This window comes from Balaenoptera borealis (assembly GCF_965194805.1).
Source record: "Balaenoptera borealis genome assembly, chromosome: 3".
NCBI lineage: Eukaryota > Metazoa > Chordata > Mammalia > Artiodactyla > Balaenopteridae > Balaenoptera > Balaenoptera borealis.
The window spans coordinates 86,091,705-86,105,194 of record NC_138866.1 but is presented as its reverse complement, the minus strand read 5'-3'; the positions used below and the strand labels follow the sequence as shown (position 1 = coordinate 86,105,194).

Here is a 13,490-nt window from a genome sequence, read left to right as displayed (position 1 = left end):
TCTGGGGTAGGGCCCAGCGATCTGGTTTTAACAATCTGCTCCAGGTGATTCTAATGCACAATGAAGTTTGAGAACTACTGCACTAAGGAAAAACCAGAATCATTTAGAGTTGAAATTCCAAGAAAAGAGGTAAAGAAAGCTCTTACTTCAGATTAAGGCCTAATTCAGACTACTCACAAGGTATACACTTTTCTAAAAATCTGCTTCCTCTTTCAATGTCCTTTTGCCTCTGTTTTTTTTTTTTTAACTGCTTTATTGAGGTATAATTTATATACAATAAATTCACCTATTTTAAGGGTACTTTCAACAATTTTTAGTAAATTTACAGCATTGTGCAACCATCACCGTAATCCAGTTTTATGACATTTCCATCACTCTAAAAGGATCCCCTGTGCCTGTTTGCACTCCCCCATTCTCACCCACAACCTCATTTTTTAGAGCCTTAGCACTCAGCTTCCTACAACCTCCTTGGCAGGAAGGAAGGTTCACCCATCTGCAATCCCTCTACTCATTTTCCGCTCTCCTTCCTGTGGCCAACGGAAGCTCAAAGTCAACTGAGATGTGCCGGCATGTATAGACCATTACACTAAACCCACTTACCTAGAAGTTCCCCTCCAATTTTGGAAGATGGTTTAGTAGAGTGGTTAAGAGCATAGTCTTTGGAGTCAGACAGCCCTGGGTTTATATCCTAGTTGTACCATTTACTACCATCTGTGTGACCCTAAGCACATTCCTTAACCTATTTGATTTTTTAGAGGATTGACTGTGATAATGCATGTAAAGCACTTAGCACAGAGCCTGGTATGCAACAAGTGCACAATAAAAGCTCAATGTTATTTGATGAGGGCCATCAGCTTTACAGGGTCAAACAGCATTTCCCCTGCTGGCTCTGCTAGCACAGAATGAATGCAGCAGAGGGTAAGTTTCTAGACTTATACAGCAAAAAAATCAAGTAGCAACCTGGCAAACTGACTAGTTAACTAGTTATATTCAAATGAACACTCTTAATAAGCTAAGGCACAAATATAACAGCTTAAGAACATGAATGAACTAAACATATTTAATCCATTTGTCCTTTTTGATCCAATTATGAACCAGTAGATACTTCTTCTAATGTAAAATCTTAAAGCATCTCAGAATTATTAGTTCTACCCAGAAAAGACATTCTCTGGACACTGGAGACCCTAACTTTTCAATGCATATGATAAAAACTTGTGATAAGAATAGGCATATTTAACTAATATAATAAACATCTGGGTTTCACCCAATGATTTAACAATTCTCAGAAAACTGCCAGTACCCTAACGATAAACCTACTACCTTCTTTCTTTCTAAGGATTAACTTTCTGCTTCTCCTCAAGATCCATATCCAACAGTTCTGAATCCTTAGTGTAAAAAGCTCTCACCTCCAAGTATCCATAGCATTGTTCTCTTACCCAGCAGCATTCTTGGGTATATCTATTATCATTTCCCCCACCTTCTGGACCAGGAGGTGCTTAAGGGCAGGGTCCTAACTTATTTTTGCATTCCTGATACTTAGCATGATACTCAAGCAGCTATCACTGAATGAATAAATAAATAATAAAAACTACTGAAAACTAGGCTCTTCAAAAAAGAATGTAAAGGAAAATTAATTATGAGTATTTCCTTGGTGCTTACCAGAGCAAAAGGAAAAAGGAAAGTTCTCACCTTTTGACTTTTAATTTGTTCTACTACAACCATCACAGAGGGGAAAAGGAGCTGGAACTGCAAAGGAGAGAATAATTAGGATGGTATATAATCAAATACAAGGAAAAAAAATTAACTCAGGAAATGCCTTTGTTTCTAAATAGTCCCACTTAACATAAAGATGGCAATACCACAGAACAGCCAAGATCCAGTATCCTAAGGCAATTTGCTACAGGGGTTGGCTGCAGATAGAAAGAGAATGGCAGACAGAAGCAGTTTCTATGTTTGAGGCTAGCATAATTGTTAATACTGAGGCCAATCTAGAGCATTAACATCACACAGTAAGTTTTCACTAAATTTGGAACTTTTCAAACAGTTCTGATCTAGGAAAGCACACAGAATATCAAATGCTGGGCTCTGAATCCAGAAGGAAAAAAGTTCTCAAAAATAATATTTTAAGTTAGATTATTCTAATGATATCAACAGATTCCAAAGCATTTTGTTATCTGGGCATCATACCTGATCTAAGGAGTAATTGACATGTGATATGGAGAGATGGGGGTCAGCCAGGAACTGCAACAAAAAAACACTCTGATTATGGCTCCATATAAAATATCGCGAATCTATTTCATCTATGAAAACCGGAAGCGAATGTGAGAGTAGGCTTAGCGTTCATTTTAGGGTATTGAGAATTGGTCATTTATAGAAGATTATTAATGTTGATTTTCAGGTGATGACAAAACCAAAGCTAGGGCTCTTCTAAACTCACTCAGGAACCTTTGCCGTGATCCACTCGCCACTTTGATCATGGCTTGGGCAATCACAGAGAGCACACTTAACCTCCAGCCACGCAGAAAATAGCTCATTCTTAACCACCTGACCGTATCAAAGGGCATTTCAAATCAGGAACATGTCCTCATCTGCTGTCCCAGAGGTGTTCCTTCCCGTATTTCTTCTCACCTCTTGTTCCAAATCAAGCAGTGCTTGGCGATAAGGCTGCAAAACTGAATCCAGCCCCGTGCAGAAGGCCCTTAGGTAGATTCCATGTGACCCACCTTGGCCCTGCTGAGATGGATGGTGATCCTGAAATCAAACAAAGAGAAGTCAACTTTTCAGCTCAGACCCTGAAACCCAAGGAAGACATTATCCCTTATTAATGACATTTTTTGGTTTAAATAATTCCCTATCAAAGCAGTGCTTCAATGAGAGGAAAACCTGACTGAAGAGACCTTTTAAAATGTGATAATGTTTTCATTTTCCAAGTGGCTCAGATGTTACAAACAACCAGGTATTACTCCATACTGTCACTAGAGGTTTTTCAACAGCTCAATTCTAACCTTATAACTTCTAGCTTAAATCCCTTTGGTGGTTTCCCCTTGCCCCAGAGTAATATCTAAACTCCTCTACATGGTATACAACAACTTCTGTATTCTGGCCCTTACTCTCTCTCCAAAATTATCTTTAACTGCTTCCAACTTCACATCTTCATTTACAAATTACTCAGCAGTTCCCTGAATGTGCCTTGTTTCTATCTCTCACCCCTGTGAATGAGTGTGGTCTGCTTATAACTATGTGCTCATGTTTGTGACAAATACCTACTCTTCCTGCAGGACCCAACTCCAGCAACTCTTCCCTGCAAAGCCCTTTCTAACTCTCCCTAGGGAATTAATAGCTCCCCTTTATTGCTTTCATAGCATCCCCGTTTAGTGCTGGAACTGAACTTTTGTTTATCTGTCCCCTCACTAGACCAAGAGCTTCATGAAGCAAGGGCCCATATTTTGTTCATCTTTGCATTTCATTTCCTAGCACAGTTCTTTGAACAGATGGTAACTATTTACTGAATAAATAAAATGAACTCAGTCCTCCTTCTAACAACCCTTCTCCTGCCTAGATGGCAATTCATCAAAAACACGAACCTGATAGCCAACGTGGGGAGTTAGAAGACACTCACCAAGAGGCTATTAACAAATATGGTTTGTCTTTCAAGAAAGCTGCAGTTTTTTTGTAAAAGCATTCTTCTTCTACACGGGGGAATTGCAGTTAATAGTTGACTAGAGGCCACGATGACTAGCCTTTCTGGCTATGTACTGATTTGCGTGGTCAGGCTCTGGTGGTGGTAGATACCATAGCAGAATTCAGCAACAAATGTGGTAGGAAGCTTGGGCTCAGAGGTTATAAGGCACACTGTAGCCAGAGGATGCTGCAAAGGATACTAGTAGTTCCTGGAGATAAATGTTCCCAGCTATAATAAGAACAGCACGGGCAACAGACCAGATTGGCTTACAACCAGGTGATTTTGTTTTGGTCATGTCATTCCAGAGAACTGAATGTCTTCATTTATCACAAAATGAAAGAAAAAATGAGACTGCTTTTACTTTTCAAAAAAAAAAGAGGTACTACAAATATCTTTAGAATTTGGGAAAGTAGGAATTCACATATAAGATCCACATAGTCACACGAATATAGGACAGGTTTGGTTTTTTTAAAGTATTATATACAAACACTGAAAGAGCCCTTTTCATCTATATTAATATGTATACAGGTTCCAACTTTGATCATTGTGTTCTCATTATTATGACTTCATAGCAAACTGGCATTGATTAGGGTTTTTTTAATATAAATTTATTTATTTATTTTTGGCTGCGTTGGGTCTTCGTTGCTGTATGCGGGCTTTCTCTAGTTGCGGCGAGCGGGGGCTACTCTTCGTTGCAGTGCACGGGCTTCTCATTGCGGTGGCTTCTCTTGCTGTGGAGCATGGGCTCTAGGCACGTAGGCTTCAGTAGTTGTGGCACGTGGGCTCAGTAGTTGTGGCTCGCGGGCTCTAGAGCACAGGCTTAGTAGTTGTGGCTCATGGGCTCCGCAGCATGTGGGATCTTCCTGGACCAGGGCTCGAACCCGTGTCCCCTGCCTTGGCAGGCGGATTCTTAACCACTGCACCACCAGGGAAGTCCCTGGCATTGATTAGATTTTAAATTCTTTTCTCTGCAACAAAATCTGTTTGAATCAGAATCCCTGTCCCAGAGATGAAAATATAAGGCATTATTCTCTGACTCCTTTGTCCTATAGATTACCACCAAGGGCCTGACAACCAGTTTATATAACAGGGGCCAGGTGGTACTGACTGCATTGTTTCAGAAAACCATCCTTCCTTTTCCTTTCTAGAAGTCTTTGCCTTTCTCTTCGACCAGAATCATTCTTTCCACTGGGAAATAGTCATCATTGAATCAGAGTCACACAATGCAGCAATCTTCTTACTTACCACTGACAGAATTGCAGAGTTAAAAGTAAAAGAGAACTTTAAAATTTCTCTTAAAAAAAAAAATTTGAGTGTCTACCATATGCCAGGCACTTTGCATGAATTACCTTGTTTAATCCCCACAACCCTATTAGATAGGTACTATCTATCCCCATTTTATAGGTAAGGAAACTGAGCCTCAGGTTACTGCTAAGCAGTCTATGGCCAATAAGTGATGGACAGGAAAACAGATCTTTGGTCTCTACACTATAAAGCACTGACTTCCAATTAATTTATATTAATCAATAATATTTATTAAGTCTTACCACATGCCAAGAACCTTCTCCAGTTTAACTCTTATTTACAAATAAGAAAAAGGAAGCCTGAAGATTTTAGTTGCCTGCCTCAATGTGACTACGGTAGTTAGAAGCAGAGTGGCAAAGGAATTTAAAATAATGCTTTGTGTTTTCACCTCTGGGACTGGAACTCTGGTCCAGCTCAAACTGATTTAATTCAGGTCTCTTAAAACTTGGGCAAAGCATACTTTCTCTTACATCCATCTGCCTAAATTGGTTCCCATGTATATTTTCCCCTTGTCTGAGGTACAGTCACCTTGCCTTCACTTGAATAATTCCAGTGATGAGAAATTCATAACTTCTTGACACTTACATCACATGAATTACCAATGGATTCATTGAAAGCTTGACATAGCTCCAGCCCTGGGGAGGTGTGCCTTCCCTGAGAACAGGAACCTACCTGCTGCTGCACATGGCCCGTGTACTGTTCAGTGAACTCGATGAAACGAATGTAGTCTGTGCCCAGCCGGCAGAGTCGATTCAGGACACTGGTTTCACTGGGATGGAGAAATGGGAAGTCCTGTGACACCTGCAGGAGAGGAATAATGCTAAAAACGTTGATGCCCGCTACTCACTGCTCACTAGAACGATTGTCTCCCTTTGCAAGATGGCTATTTAAGACTGGTAAGTTCTAGATAACAAAAGTATTTCCAAATCACTACCAAAGACGTTGTTCCCCAGTCCCAACTTAATTAGTTATTTATTGAAATAGGCAGTAATTCATGGTAAAGAATTTAAACAGTACAAAATGGTATACATTAAAAATAAGTCAACCTCCGCAGAGGCAGCCACTACTACCTGCTTTTTTTTTAACTGAAGTATAAATATTATATTGGTTTCAGGTATACAACATAGTGATTCAGTATTTTTACAGATTACACACCATACTAACTTATTATAAAAGACTGACTAGGGGCTTCCCTGGTGGCGCAGTGGTTAAGAATCTGCCCGCCAATGCAGGGGACACAGGTTCTATCCCTGGTCCGGGAAGATCCCACATGCCGCGGAGCAACTAAGCCCGTGTGCCACAACTACTGAGCCTGCGCTCTAGAGCCCGCGAGCCACAACTACTGAGACCGCGCTCTAGAGCCCGCGAGCCACAACTACTGAGACCACGTGCAGCAGCAATGACCCGACGCAGCCCAAAATAAATAAATAAATAAATTTATAAAAAAAAAAAGACTGACTATATTCCTGTGCTGTACATTACATGCCCGTGACTTGTTTATTTTGTAACTGGTAGTGTGTACCTCTTAATACCCTTCACCTATTTCATCCCTCCCCCTATCCCTCTCCCTTCTGGCGACCACCATTTGTTCTCTGTATCTATGTATCTGTTTCTGTCTTGATATGTTTGTCTGTTTGTTTTGTTTTCTAAATTCCACATATAAGTGAAATCATAAAGTATTTGTCTTTCTCTGTCTGACTTATTTCACTAAGCATAATATCCTCCAGGCCCATCCATGTTGTCGCAAATGGCAAGATTTCATTCTTTTTCATGGCTAAGTATATAACCTATTCCTTATGGAATCTTCCTGGGATGGTCTATAAGGATATATGGGGTTTTTGATCTGGTTGCAACAAAGTCTCTTGAGCAATATTGCTGACTCGTGGTTCTGCAGATTCCAGAGGTTTCTCAGACATATTCTTAGGATTTACAAATTCTCTATGAAAATTTAAATTTTGTTTTCATTTTGATAAAAATGTAAAATTAATGTAGCATATTATAATCTGTAAAAGCACCTTATAACTGGACATATAATTTAGTGTCCATATTTTCATTTGTATTTTTAATTTAAATCATGGCCAAATGATAGCCTAATATGGTATGTAAAGATTTCACAGCAGTTCAAGCAGAAAAATAGTAGTGGGAGAATGTATTCATTCAATCAACTAAGAAAAAAATCATAGCAAAATATACATAAAAGTTACCATTTTAGCCATTATCAAGTGTACAGTTTAGTGGCATTAAGTGCATTCACTATGTTGTGCAACCATCACCACCATCCATCTCCAGAACTTTTTCATCTTCCCAAACTAAAACTCTGTACCTCTTGAACAATGACTCCCCATTGTTCCTTCCCCCACACACCCTGGCAAGTACCCTTCTAATTTCTGTCTCTATGAATTTGATTACTCTACAATATTTATCCTTTCGTGACTGGCTTATTTCACTTAGCATAGTGTCTTCAAGGTTCATCCATGTTGTAGCACGTGTTAGAATTTCTCTCCTTTCTAAGGCTGAATAATATTCCATTGTATGTACATGCCGCATTTTGTTTATTCACTTCATTTGTCTATGGACATCTGAGTTGCTTCTGCCTTTTGGCTATTGTGAATAATGCTGCTATGAACATGGGTGTACAAGTATCTATTTGAGTCCCTGCTTTCACTTCTTTTGGGTATATACCCAGGAATAAAACTGCTGGATCATTTGGTAATTCTGTGTTTAATTTTTGGAGGAGTCACCATATCGTTTTCCACAGGGACTGCACCATTTTACATTTCCACCAGCAATGCACAAGGGTTCTAATTTCTCTACAACCCCACCAACACTTGTTATTTTCTGTTTTTTTGGTAATAACCATCCTAAAGGGTATAAAATGATATCTCATTGTGCTTTTGATTTGCATTTCCCTAATGATTAGTGATATTGATCATCTTTTCATTTGTTTATTGGCCATTGTATATCTTCTTTGGAGAGTCAACCAACTTTTAGTGACCACGTACTTATCCCAGGCACTGTGCTAACATTCCAAGATTAAATAGTGAACAAAATCAGACATATTTACTACTCCCAAGGAACTCAGAATATTTCACATTCATATTGTATTGTATTTTGTGGAAGCCATCTTTATGTGACAGTAACTGTAGTAATAAATAGGTGAAGAAGAATTTTTCTGTTACTGATTCCACAATAATTTGATTAGGACTCCATTTAATGTAGATTTTAATGACACAATGCTAACCATATCTTCAAGTTAACAACTTAAGAGGTAGCATGACATAGTCCTTAAGAACCTGGTCTCTGGAGCCAGATTGCCTGGGTTTGAATCCCTGAGTTGCCTCTTACTTGCTGGAAATCTTAGGCAAGCAATACCCCTCTGTGCCTCAGTTTTCATACCTATAAAGATGATAATTGTGAGGATTAAATAAATTAATACATGTAAATCACATATGCCAAGCACATAGCAAGTGCTCAATACATGTCAGCAATTTTTTCTTATTAGGACAGCTCTACTCAGTTATTAAGTGATACTCTTATTAAAATTGGCATTTGAGCAGTGTTTGTTGGCAGAGTTTTAGAAAAGTTCCAGGTCTGGTTACTCTGAAACAACAAACGATACCTTAAAGTTATTGGTACCATTTGGTACAACCTACTTATATGAACAGGCATTCTCTTCATAAGAGTTACTGAAGTCAAAATAGAAAACAGAGAGCCAGATCTGCAGAAAAGTCATTCTACCATTAAACTCAATGTTGACAATTTAGTTTTAGCAAAACAACAGTATATATTACATTAGATCAGTGGTTCTCAGTGGGGGCAATTTTGCCCCCAAGGGACATGGTAATGTCTGGAGATATTTTTGGTTGCCACACCTCAGGGGATACCACTGGCATCTAGCAAGTAGAGGTCATGGATGCTGCTAAACATCCTACAATGCACAGAACGGCCCCCACAGCAAAGAATTATCCAGTCCAAAATGTCAGTAGTGCCAATGCTGAGAAGCTGCATTAGATTAATGTCAATTTGAATTTATCAGTTTGGTAGTTTTATTTACTTTGTAAAAATAATTGGTTTTACAGTTGTTTAAGAGCAATATGCTTGAGTTTATACTTAGCTTAATGTGTATACATATTCAGTATTACAATAAAATTATTTTTATCAACACTGGGCATTCATGACAATTTTTCCCTTTATCGAAATGTGAAAAACACTGTTCTGCAGAAAGTATGCAATATTTGCTGATTTTGGTGCAAATTTTTTCTTTCACAAATATCTTAATACGTACTATGTGGCAGAAACTGTACTAGGGGCTCCTGGTACATCTATGAAGAAGACCACTGTGGTCTTAGCCCCCATGGGCAACTATGTGAGAGAAAGACTAAACATAAGTAACAACAATAAATAATATGAATTGTGATGTCCTATAAGGGAAATAAACAAGTTGCTGTGATAGAAAATAATGGCATAAGGAGTATACTTAAAAAGGTGGTCAGAGAAGGTTTTTCTGAGAAGGTAACTTTAAAGCTGAGAACTTAAGGAGGAAAATATCCGATTGAGACGTTTTTATAAGAAAAAAAGGAAGGCAGCTATTGTTCCCATATTCTTTCGTCTCTTTTTACTTAGCACACACAATTACTTCCTGAATATTTTTCTCCTATATTCCTGGCATTGTGTTAGTTTTACAGGAGAAAAGAAATAATAACAAAAGGAATCTGTTTGATTTGTAAGTTTTATAGACCAAGAATGTAAATTTTCTGCTCCTCTACAGCCTATACTACCAATTCTCATAGGAACAGGCATGACTTTGTGATCCCACAGAGCTAGATTCAAATCTTGCCTTATCAAGACTAGCCACCACAAAGTTCTCTGAACTTCAGTTTGCTCATTTGTAAACTGGGGCCAACAATACCTAAGTTACTAAGTTATGGAGATGATTAGATAATACTACTGGAAGCAGGAGTAGAAAAGAGTGGTTCAGATACTGGAGCCAGACAAAACTGGGTTCAAAAGGAAACAGAAGCTTTAAATGACACAACAGACCAGATAGATTTGATATGTACAGGACATTCCATCCAAAAACAGCAGATTACACTTTCTTCTCAAGTGCGCACGGAACATTCTCCAGGATAGATCACATCTTGGGTCACAAATCAAACCTCAGCAAATTTAAGAAAACTGAAATCATATCAAGCATCTTTTCTGACCACAACACTATGAGATTAGAAATCAATTACAGGGAAAAAAACATAAAAAACACAAACACATGGAGGCTAAACAATACGTTACTAAATAACCAAGAGATCACTGAAGAAATCAAAGAGGAAATCAAAAAATACCTAGAGACAAATGACAATGAAAACACGACGATCCAAAACCTATGGGATGCAGCAAAAGCAGTTCTAAGAGGGAAGTTTATAGCTATACAAGTCTACCTCAAGAAACAAGAAAAATCTCAAATAAACAATCTAACCTTACACCTAAAGGAACTAGAGAAAGAAGAAAAAACAAAACCCAAAGTTAGCAGAAGGAAAGAAATCATAAAGATCAGAGCAGAAATAAATGAAATAGAAACAAAGAAAACAATAGCAAAGATCAATAAAACTAAAAGCTGATTCTTTGAGAAGATAAACAAAATTGATAAACCATTAGCCAGACTGATCAAGAAAAAGAGGGACAGGACTCAAATCAATGAAATTAGAAATGAAAAACGAGAAGTTACAACAGACACCGCAGAAATACAAAGCATCCTAAGAGACTACTACAAGCAACTCTATGCCAATAAAATGGACAACCTGGAAGAAATGGACAAATTCTTAGAAAGGTATAAGCTCCAAGACTGAACCAGGAAGAAATAGAAAATATGAACAGACCAATCACAAGTAATGAAATTGAAACTATGATTAAAAATCTTCCAACAAACAAAAGTCCAGGACCAGATGGCTTCACAGGTGAATTCTATCAAACATTTAGAGAAGAGCTAACACCCATCCTTCTCAAACTCTTCCAAAAAATTGCAGAGGAAGGAACACTCCCAAACTCATTCTATGAGGCCACCCTGATACCAAAACCAGACAAAGATACTACACAAAAAGAAAATTACAGACCAATATCACTGATGAATATAGATGCAAAAATCCTCAACAAAATACTAGCAAACAGAATCCAACAACATATTAAAAGGATCATACACCATGATCAAGTAGGATTTATCCCAGATATGCAAGGATTCTTCAATATATGCAAATCAATCAATGTGATACATCATATTAATAAATGGAAGGAGAAAAACCATATAATCATCTCAATAGATGCAGAAAAAGCTTTTGACAAAATTCAACATCCATTTATGATAAAAACTCTCCAGAAAGTGGGCATAGAGGGAACCTACCTCAACATAATAAAGGCCATATATGACAAACCCACAGCAAACATCATTCTCAATGGTGAAAAACTGGAAGCATTTCCTCTAAGATCAGGAAGAAGACAAGGATGTCCACCCTCACCACTATTATTCAACATAGTTATGGAAGTCCTAGCCACAGCAATCAGAGAAGAAAAAGAAATAAAAGGAATACAAATTGGAAAAGAAGAAGTAAAACTGTCCCTGTTTGCAGATGACATTATATTATACATAGAGAATCTTAAAGGTGCCACCAGAAAACTACTAGAGCTAATCAATGAATTTGGTAAAGTTGCAGGATACAAAATTAATGCACAGAAATCTCTTGCATTCCTATACACTAATGATGAAAAGTCTGAAAGAGAAATTAAGGAAACACTCCCATTTACCACTGCAACAAAAAGAATAAAATACCTAGTAATAAACCTACCTAGGGAGACAAAAGACCTGTATGCAGGAAACTATAAGACACTGATGAAAGAAATTAAAGATGACACCAACAGATGGAGAGATATACCATGTTCTTGGATTGGAAGAATCAATATTGTGAAAATGAGTATACTACCCAAAGCAATCTACAGATTCAATGCAATCCCTATCAAATTACCAATGGCATTTTTTACAGAACCAGAACAGAAAATCTTAAAATTTGTATGGAGACACAAAAGACCCCAAACAGCCAAAGCAGTCTTGAGGGATAAAAACGGAGCTGGAGGAATCAGACTCCCTGACTTCAGACTACACTATAAAGCTACAGTAATCAAGACAATATGGTACTGGCACAAAAACAGAAACGTAGATCAATGGAACAAGATAGAAAGCCCAGAGATAAACCCACGCACCTATGGTCAACTAATCTATGACAAAGGAGGCAAGGATATACAATGGAGAAAAGACAGTCTCTTCAATAAGTGGTGCTGGGAAAACTGGACAGCTAGATGGAAAAGAATGAAATTAGAACACTCCCTAACACCATACACAAAAATAAACTCAAAATGGATTCGAGACCTAAATATAAGACCGGACACTATAAAACTCTTAGAGGAAAACATAGGAAGAACACTCTTTGACATAAATCACAGCAAGATCTTTTTTGATCCATCTCCTAGAGTAATGGAAATAAAAACAAAAATAAACAAATGGGACCTAATGAAACTTCAAAGCTTTTGCACAGCAAAGGAAACTATAAACAAGACGAAAAGACAACCGTCAGAATGGGAGAAAATATTTGCAAACGAATCAACGGACAAAGGATTAATCTCCAAAATATATAAACAGCTCATGCAGCTCAATATTAAAGAAACAAACAACCCAATCCAAAAATGGGCAGAAGACCTAAATAGACATTTCTCCAAAGAAGACATACAGATGGCCAAGAAGCACATGAAAAACTGCTCAACATCACTAATTACTAGAGAAATGCAAATCAAAACTACAATGAGGTATCACCTCACACCAGTTAGAATGGGCATCATCAGAAAATCTACAAACAACAAATGCTGGAGAGGGTGTGGAGAAAAAGGAACCCTCTTGCACTGTTGGTGGGAATGTAAATTGATACAGCCACTATGGAGAACAGTATGGAGGTTCCTTAAAGAACTAAAAATAGAATTATCATATGACCCAGCAATCCTACTACTGGGCATATGCCCAGAGAAAACCATAATTCAAAAAGACACATGCACCCGAATGTTCACTGCAGCACTATTTACAATAGCCAGGTCATGGAAGCAACCTAAATGCCCATCGACAGACGAATGGATAAAGAAGATGTGGTACATATATACAATGGAATATTACTCAGCCATAAAAAGGAACAAAACTGGGTCATTTGTTGAGATGTGGATGGATCTAGAGACTGTCATACAGACTGAAGTAAGTCAGAAAGAGAAAAACAAATATCGTATGTTAGCACATATATGTGGAAGCTAGAAAAATGGTACAGATGAACCGGCTTGCAGGGCAGAAATGGAGACACAGATGTAGAGAACAAATGTATGGCCACCAAGGGGGGAAAGTGGCGGGGGGGGGTGGTGGTGTGATGAATTGGGCGATTGGGATTGACGTGTATACACTGATGTGTATAAAATTGATGACTAATAA

At 38.0% G+C, this 13,490-nt stretch overlaps 1 protein-coding gene across 1 annotated transcript in view; it reads right to left on the bottom strand.

The window, feature by feature from the left end:
* Positions 1-13,490, bottom strand: part of TUBGCP4 (tubulin gamma complex component 4) — a 46,309-nt gene that overhangs the window by 31,390 nt on the left and 1,429 nt on the right. Inside the window, exons 2-5 of the mRNA XM_082388767.1 lie at positions 5,660-5,788; positions 2,629-2,751; positions 2,188-2,241; positions 1,690-1,746 (exon numbers count right to left, since the gene is read on the bottom strand). Coding sequence (XP_082244893.1) covers positions 1,690-1,746; positions 2,188-2,241; positions 2,629-2,751; positions 5,660-5,788 — 363 coding nt within the window. The remainder of the gene's footprint in view (positions 1-1,689; positions 1,747-2,187; positions 2,242-2,628; positions 2,752-5,659; positions 5,789-13,490) is intronic.